This window comes from Micropterus dolomieu, linkage group LG03, assembly GCF_021292245.1.
Source record: "Micropterus dolomieu isolate WLL.071019.BEF.003 ecotype Adirondacks linkage group LG03, ASM2129224v1, whole genome shotgun sequence".
Classification (NCBI taxonomy): domain Eukaryota; kingdom Metazoa; phylum Chordata; class Actinopteri; order Centrarchiformes; family Centrarchidae; genus Micropterus; species Micropterus dolomieu.
Genome location: NC_060152.1, coordinates 17,919,870 through 17,928,630, shown reverse-complemented (window position 1 = coordinate 17,928,630; position 8,761 = coordinate 17,919,870). Strand labels below are relative to the sequence as shown.

The 8,761-nt window shown below is 41.5% G+C and overlaps 1 protein-coding gene across 2 annotated transcripts; it reads left to right on the top strand.

Annotated features, from left to right (window-relative positions):
* Positions 1-668: 668 nt before the first annotated feature.
* Positions 669-8,098, top strand: hacl1 (2-hydroxyacyl-CoA lyase 1). 2 transcript variants are annotated; one of them, XM_046044700.1, is made up of 17 exons: positions 669-842; positions 1,099-1,239; positions 1,355-1,395; positions 1,491-1,571; positions 1,687-1,759; positions 1,910-1,987; positions 2,113-2,207; positions 2,304-2,416; positions 2,545-2,680; positions 3,196-3,301; positions 3,513-3,596; positions 3,747-3,848; positions 3,988-4,142; positions 6,231-6,389; positions 6,477-6,584; positions 6,699-6,885; positions 7,865-8,098. In XM_046044700.1, the coding sequence occupies exons 1-17, from the start codon at positions 792-794 to the stop codon at positions 7,895-7,897; spliced, it is 1,743 nt and encodes a 580-aa protein (XP_045900656.1). In that variant the 5' UTR covers positions 669-791; the 3' UTR covers positions 7,898-8,098. The 2 variants fall into 2 exon arrangements, with proteins under 2 accessions (XP_045900656.1, XP_045900657.1); XM_046044701.1 differs by having other exon boundaries at positions 670-842; positions 1,135-1,239.
* Positions 8,099-8,761: the final 663 nt, after the last annotated feature.

The following is an 8,761-nucleotide window of genomic DNA, read 5'->3' as shown; positions in this document are numbered from 1 at the left end:
GAGCCATTATTATGCATTGTCCACTATCCACTGAATTCTTCTGACTTATGTTCTTTATGTTGTAGAGATGTTTTTCACAACCTATGACAAGTGATACACTGATTAGCCATCTTCTAAAACATCAATGATTTAATGATGTATGTATGTATGATGTATAATGATTTAGGGCTCTTTAAAACAAGGGCGGCACTGTGGTTAGCACTGGTTGATACCTGATCCTAAATTGTCCTTTGGTGCGAGTGTGAGCGTGAGTGGTTGTGTGTCTATGTGTGGCGCTGCGATGGACTGGCGACCTGTCCAGGGTGTACCCCGCCTTTCGCCCGATGTCATTTGGGATTGGCTCCAGCCCCCCGCGACCCTGTACGCAGGATAAGCGGTTGACGATGGACGGATGGATGGCTCTTTACAACATAGCATTAAACTCTCTCAACGTGGCGTAATATGTATATGACAAGTGAATTAAATATTTAATTTAAATAAACCAGGGCAGGTTGAAATATTAAGTTTAGTGGCAGAACATTATTTGTGCTTAAAACTTATGTGTAAACAGTGTCTGATGGGTACACGTCTTGTGCTTCGTGTTTAGGTCACGACTAGTGGCTTCAGTGATTGGCTTGTAACCATAGCTTGTAACGCGGAAGTGATGGGAATGGGGCGGATTCAGGGACGGGTGATAGCAAACAAGTCCAAAACGAAGTAGTTGATTTAGCAGTTGCAACACTTCATGACAGTTTGTCCTTACTTATGTCTCTGTAGGTCCACAACAGTGTAATAATTCGCAGCTAATAGCCATGGACGAAGTGACAGGAGCTCAGCTAATTGCTGAATCTCTAAAGAATCAGGTAAGACAGTTAACAAACATTGCGAAGAAGTAGGCTTTGCTATCCTGTAAGTTTACTTGCTGTGTCTGGACGTTTTTATATACAGTCTGTGGTCTGGACTTAAATTCAACAGTGTAAGCTTGTAATGGCTGCCAAAAAACTGTGTTAGAGTTCAAGTGCAGCGCTGTCCAGTGTAAGCTTTTATACAATGTGAAGTTACAAATGCAGTTAATTGCGCTGTACAACCGCACCTCTTCTTAAAACTCTTATATTTCAGTGTCGATTTCTTAAAGAGCAATTTCTCTCGCTGCAGAAGGTGGAGTATATGTTTGGGATAGTTGGTGTTCCCGTCATTGAAGTGGCCATGGCTGCACAGGCTGCAGGGATCAGATATGTGGGAATGCGCAACGAGCAAGCGGTAAAACAGTAAAGCTATTATCATTATGCAACACTGCTGTTCACCTGCACTTATGATCCTTAACAACCCACCTACAATGATATTTTAATGTAAAATGAATTCTGTCACACAACAGGCATGCTATGCAGCATCCGCCATTGGATACCTCACTGGGAGGTAAGACATTTAGGAACTGAACAGAATAATGTCAGCAGCTGGTGTGTCAGTTTGTATCTCACGTGTTGCTGTCCCCTGTGGTTATTTGTTTCTAGACCAGGTGCCTGCCTGGTGGTGTCTGGACCTGGACTGATTCATGCTCTGGGTGGAATGGCCAACGCTAACATGAACTGCTGGTATGACTCAACAAACTGATGGTGCTGTTATGCAGCTGGCAGTGTGTGCAGTTTTAACATTTCTCCTGTGGGCCCTGGTCATATCCAGTAGTAAGTGCATGTTGCCTTTGCATAGGCCTGTGGTTGTTATTGGAGGGTCCTCGGATCAAAACCAGGAAACAGCAGGAGCCTTTCAGGAGTTCCCTCAGGTAATCAGAATCAGTTTTATTGCCAGGTATGTGTACACATACGAGGAATTTGACTCAGGATTGTACATTGCTCACGCCTAATCCACTTCATGTGGAGTTCTTGCCTGTTGACGCTTCATTAAATTGACACTGTTTTTCATTTGTTACTAGGTGGAAGCATGTCGCCTTTATAGCAAGTTCTCTGCTAGACCCAGCAGTCTTGAAGCCATCCCTTCAGTGATAGAAAAAGTAATACACCAGCTTATTGTTACATTTGCTGTCTGGTCCCTGTTAGTCTTGTTTCCTTTATCACAGTAGACTGAAAAGATATTGTGTAATTGGATTATACTAACACAAATGTGATTTGCTCATAGGCAGTTCGCACAAGCATCTATGGGCGTCCAGGTGCGTGTTATGTGGATATTGCAGGGGACATGGTCAATGCGAAAGTGGACAGGAGTAACGTCAGGTTTGCTATGATTTTTGCAGTTTTAAATAAATAATCTGCATTCTATCATTTCTGTCCAGCCTTGTAGATATTCAAAGAATTGTGTTTCTCCTGCAGAGTTGTGTCCTGCTGTCCAGCTCCACCAGTGAGTTTGGCTGATCACGGTGCACTCACCAAAGCTATTTCTGTCTTGAAGGCATCTAAAAGACCCTTAGTCATCATTGGCAAAGGTAACACTAGGACAAAAAACATTTGCAATGTCTTTTGGAGAGAAACCACTGCATTTCCTCCATCATCGGTCAGTCAAAGTAGTTCATTAGATAAGTCATGACGATATGAGAATTGCTGTGCCCAACAGGTGCAGCCTATGGCCGAGCAGAAACTGCTCTGAGGACGTTTGTGGAAATGAGCGGTCTGCCATTTCTGCCTACCCCCATGGGGAAAGGGGTCCTACCTGATGATCACCCCAACTGTGTGGCTGCAGCCCGCTCGAGGTCAGTCTCTCTTTCACTATAAAAATGTATACTTATTTTAGCCTATATTATCTATCCATCTATCCATCCATCAAATTCACCACAGGCTTTCTGGAGTAAATGTACACATTTTGGTATCTACAAAATCCGGCATAATGTACACTTTTCCATAAGACAGTTTTCGCCACAAAAGATGCCAAGCAGCATTTTATCAGAAGTCTCAACCTACAATGGCTGCTGCTTTTCTGTGTCAGCTTTTTAAATTGCTGATACTACACTGTCTCTGAGTGCCGGAGAATAAGAGGCTCTCCCTCTCATGAAAATTGAAGATAGACGTCAATGTAATAATATAAATTTGTGTCGCAAGTGATAGTTTTTTATTCAGATGTAAAGTTATATTGAATACATACACTAAATGTATGTATTCAGTAAAGTTATGTGCATGCATATTGCACACATGTGTACGTGGTATTAATTTTGTCGTTGTTTTTCCCCTATCGTCTTAACTCTCCTCCTCCATTGTTTGTGTGACCAAGAGCTATTCTCCAGGCTGATGTTGTGCTTCTGCTTGGAGCCAGGCTGAATTGGATGCTACATTTTGGTCTGCCACCTAGATTTGACCCCGATGTCAAGATCATCCAGGTGTCAGTGTTGCCTTTGACACCTTCAAAAATAATGTTAAGAATACCTTACTGGAACAAAGATAATGGTGTATTTACTTACTAATTTCAGCGTTGGTGTAAATACTTTAACAATGTAATGTCAGGGCAGTTCTTGGGCCATATCTTCTGTACTCTGTTTCACTGTTGCTGTTGTCCTGTAATAACATAACACAGCTGTGCTCTCTATGCAGGTTGACCTTTGTGCTGAGGAGATGGGGAACAATGTGAGGCCTGCTGTTGCTCTCCTGGGAGACATCAATGCTACTGTCACTCAGGTAACTGCAACTCAACACAAACTCTTTTTGTTTGATATAATATCCTGATGTGCATTAAATATGTTCTGTAAGAGAACAGCTCGTGTGTGTGTGTTGTGGGAAATGATTATGTCTTTGATTCCTTGTTTTTTTTGGGGGGCGGGGGTTCAGCTCCTGGAGTGCGTCCTTAAAGATGGCTGGAAATATCCTTTCGATACAGAGTGGTGGAGCACATTGAAGGACAAAATTGCTGTCAATGCAAAAATATCAAAGGTGGGTTTAGGGTGATATGTTATTGTATGTGGTTACTCAACATCAGTGTGTCACATGATGAATTTAAAATAATTTTGTATTTGATTTAGAAGACCCATTTAGATGTTGTACATTGTATTTATTTGTTTTCTTTCCACAGGCGCTCGCTCTTCAGCCAACCATGCCCATGAACTACTACACAGTGTTTCATCATGTTTCCCAGCTGCTGCCACATGACTGTATCATTGTCAGTGAGGGTGCAAACACTATGGACATTGGACGCACAATGTTGAACAACTACCTACCTCGACACAGGCAAGGCAGTCTCATTGAAGAAGCATTTAAAGGCGCACTTCTCAATTGTGTGAAAAGTGTTTGCACCAGTTCTCTGTTTATGTTTTAAAACCTATACTGAACAAAATTGTAAACTCAACACTTTTGTTTTCAAATGAGCTGAACTCAAAGATATGACTTTCTCTACGTACACAAAAGGCCTATTACTCTCAAATATTGTTCACAAATCTGTCACAATCTATGTTAGTAAGCAGTACTCCTTTGCCAAGATAATCCATCCACCTCACAGGTGTGGCGTATCAAGATGCTGATCAGACAGCATGGGTATTGCACAGGTGTGCCTTAGGCTGGCCACAATAAAAGGCCACTTGAAAATGTGCAGCTCCATCACACAGCACAATGCCAAAGATGTTGCAATCTTTGAGGAGCGTGCAATTGGCATGCTGACTGCAGAAATGTCCACCTGAGCTGTTGCCCATGAATTGAATGTTCATTTCTCTACCATAAGCTGTCTCCAAAGGCGTTTCAGAGAATTTTTCAGTACATCCAACTGACTTCACAACCAAAGACCACGTGTAACTACACAAACCCAGGACCTCCACATCCAGCATCTTCACCTTCCAGATCGTCTGAGACCAGCCACCAGGACAGCTGCTGCAACAATCGGTTTGCATAACCAAAGAATGTCTGCACAAACTGTCAGGAACCATCTCAGGGAAGCTCACCTGCATGCTCGTCGTCCTCATCGAGGTCTCGACCTGACTGCCGTTTGTCGTCTTAACCAACTTGAGTGCACAGAGATACCATAACAAGATCCCGAGGCCCATTGTTGTGCCATTCATCCACATCCATGTTGCAAGGATCTGTACACAATTCCTGGAAGCTGAAAACATCCCAGATCTTGCATGGCCAGCATACTCACTGGACATGTCACAGATTGAGCATGTTTGGGATGCCCTAGATCGGCATGTACGACGGCGTGTTCCAGGTACTGCCAATATATGGCACCTTTGCACAGCCATTGAAGAGGAGTCCACCAACATTCCACAGGCCGCAATCAACAACCTGATCAACTCTATGCGAAGGAGATGTGTTGCACTGCGTGAGGCAATGGTGGTCACACCAGATACTGTCTGGTTTCCGGACCCCCTCAATACAGTGAAACTGCACATTTTCGAGTGGCCTTTTATTGTGGCCAGCCTAAGGCGCACATGTCTGATTAGCATCTTGATACGCCACACCTGTGAGGTGGATGGATTATCTCGGCAAAGGAGAAGTGCTCACTAACACAGATTTTGACAGATTTGTGAACTGTATTTGAGAAAAGTAGGCCTTTTGTGTACATAGAGAAAGTCTCGATCTTTGAGGTCAGCTCATGATGAATGGGGGCAAAAACAAGAGTGTTGCGTTGATAATTTTGTTCAGTGTAACTCTTCACAACAATGCATGTTCTATAGAGGGATTATTAGAAAGCCCAAACTTGAGCTAACAGACAGTGATAATATAAGGTGTTGAACACATAGGAGTTTCAAACCAAAACCACAGTGGTATTGGAAAAAAATGAGGAGTGTCCCTTTAAGGGAAACACCATGTATCTGATAAATCACCCAGGCTTCTTATGTATGTTTTTTTTTTTCCTGTCCACAAATACTAATAGAGGATCTTCTGAGAATGTAATCAAACTAGTGTACTAAGTGTAAATAGTCAGAAAAAACAAATATTAAATACCAAATTAATGAAGAAAACATTTCTTTGAATTAAGAGGCTGAGGTTTTATCACTAATACATTCTGCAAAATAATCTTTGTTGAAATGACAAGAAGAGATATGTGCAAGGCTGAGAACTAAATTCTGGCTCACACAGCATGAGGCAATTGTGTTGTCTCCTGCAAAAATAGGAATCCTTCATGTCTCATGGAGAAATGCATAAGTTCGGGGAGCTTTAAACCTTTTCAAATGATTAGGACCACTTGTTCCTTAGCAGCAGTTTATTCAAAACACAGTAAAGATGCATTTTACAATAAAATAGACTAATTGTTGGCAACTATTAGACTAAAGCAAGTCTATATATTTTAATAGATTGTTGTTTACTAACCCTGACAATGTGCAGGTTGGATGCTGGTACATTTGGGACAATGGGAGTAGGTCTTGGTTTTGCTATAGCAGCAGCTACTGTGGAGAGGAGTGCGCATAAAGGCCAAAGGATAGTCTGTGTGGAAGGAGACAGTGCCTTTGGATTTTCTGGCATGGAGGTTGAAACCATGTGCAGGTGGGTTGGTTGCCTGACTTACTAGATATATACACTTCACCCCCTTACTGCTACTTAATCGCACATTGTCTTTTCTTTTTTGAACAGGTATAATCTACCTGTGGTCATCATTGTGGTCAATAATAATGGTATTTACAGCGGAGTGGATCCTGAGATGTGGAAAGAGATGGCAAAAATGGGAGATCTGACCTCTATGTGAGTCACCTATTATTGACCAAATTATCATAATACATTCACTATTATGGTTTCCTATGTGTAAGCAGCTGTGGTGTAATGAACAGTCAGTCACGGCATTGTGTTGGTTGGCAGAGCCCCTCCTGTGACCCTCCTACCTGAGGCTCGCTATGATGAGGTCATGACAGCGTTTGGGGGTCAAGGATTCCTGGTGAGGACGGTGGAGGAGCTGCGCAGTGCTTTACAACTAAGCCTGAGTGACTGGGAGAGACCGAGTCTCTTAAATGTGCTAATCGACCCCTCCTCCGACAGAAAACAGCAGGTAACTGTCACATGTCAGGAATATATGTGTGTAGAGTCTGTTATCCTGAGAAGTGCAGGTCAAAATGAAAGGATCCATCCTTTAGCTTCGCAATAAATGTCAATGGCTGAATCCAAATGTCCAGACTTATGGGCACGTACAGGTGAAGTTTGGAAGGCCCAAGTCCACAATTTCCGTCCTGAGAGTCAGGTTTAAAGGGTCAAACTTGCCACGGGTCATAAAGATTGAGATCTTAGGGATCGTATGATACCACATTTTATACCCTTGCAGGCATGATGTGATGACCTTGAGCACTTAGACGCATTACAGTATATATGTCTAAAGGCTGCATGTTAGATTCAACCTCTTTCATTTTTACCTGGCCACTCCCAGGAACTAGAACAGAAGGGAGATGGGCAATGACTTGGATGGCATTGACTGTCGCAGCAGTAAAGCCAGGCGTGATTAAATGTATGATTAGAATCATGATTAGTGTAGAGCAACAAACAGCTTGGTGTTTACTTGACACTCGTATCATCCTTATAGGGCTATGTGACTAACATGCCTTGCTGAGTAATCCATACACTCCAGGTGCACTGCAGAACTGCTGTATTCCACTCACAATCCCTCCACCTAACACCAACCTGACCTTTCTATTTCAGAGTCCCCATAATTAGAAAGCACGGCCCTCTGTGTTTATGTTGAATGTATCCACGCAACCCCTCGTAGACATGTTTGAAGGTTGTATGGAGAGCTGTATCTATGGTGCTGAGTTCCTCTTATTTCAGGTGTGCTGCCCTCCATTGTTTGTCTCCTGACTGTTATCCGTATTGAGGTTTAAAGTTGAGTCTAAGACAATAGGTAGAGATTAACTATTTATTTTTTTAATGTGTAGACTAAATGGACTCAACATTCATATGGGCCACAAAAGGCCCGTTACATAAAATAGCTCTATCATCTAAGGCAGTCTAATATAATTCTGTGTTGTCCGTGTTTGCAGGAATTCCCTTGGCTCACACGCTCCAACTTATAGCCTGTCCAGAACATTATCAGAACAGCAGTGACCAGCAGTTTTCTTCTGGGGAAACTCCAACTGGGGAAAATATAAAGCTGATTTGTTTTTTTGTGATTGTTTCCATGAAATAACTTAATATTTGTATTGATTTTTGCTACACAGTAGTATTAAAATGAACAAATTAATTAATAAAACAATAAAACATTTTTACTCATACAATTCTTCTTCTTTATTCCTTTATGTCATATCAGTTTTTCGTCTTTCACGTATATAGTGTATATAGTTAGTCATTTGTATTTTAATGCAACGCAAGCTTTGAAAAAATAAAAGTGCAGAGTGGGAATGATTTTTATTAGATTAATGTTAGTGTATTCATTTATATCAAGTTGCTTACTCACTTAAACTGATGATACACGTGCAATTTTTTGAGCAATCTTGCTTGTGGCAAGTCCGACTATGTTTTGAATGGATAGCGAGGGGGGGTTATGGTAGTAATTTTTACTCATTACCATTGACGGCAACATTGCCCAACAACAATGCTCTAAAAGTTGCTCCGTGTATCATCAGCTTTACTCAGTCTCTTGTAGACCTAAATGAAGCAGGATTATTTTTATTTTTTTTTTCACTCGTGCTAGTGCAGTCTGTGCAAAACATAGAAACACAATTTTTATATATATATATATTTATATCACAATAGGTTGTTTTGTTTTTATGTTATGCTTTTTACAGCTCCCATCCCCCAGAGAGCCTCTTTGGAAATGCAGACACTTAATTTTGTGGGACAGACAAGGCAATAAAATCAATCTGGCTTGGATTAAATGGACACCGCAATGCACAGTGTACTGCATTAAAAAATGTACTAATAAATACAGATAAACGTAA

Excerpts from the sequence above, each read along its gene's own strand:
- hacl1 (XM_046044700.1), top strand. The coding sequence starts at position 792 with ATGGACGAAGTGACAGGAGCTCAGCTAATTGCTGAATCTCTAAAGAAT. Across the intron at positions 1,760-1,909 it reads CCTTTCAGGAGTTCCCTCAG|GTGGAAGCATGTCGCCTTTA; the intron begins GTAATCAGAATC and ends ATTTGTTACTAG. Across the intron at positions 3,849-3,987 it reads TCAATGCAAAAATATCAAAG|GCGCTCGCTCTTCAGCCAAC; the intron begins GTGGGTTTAGGG and ends TTCTTTCCACAG.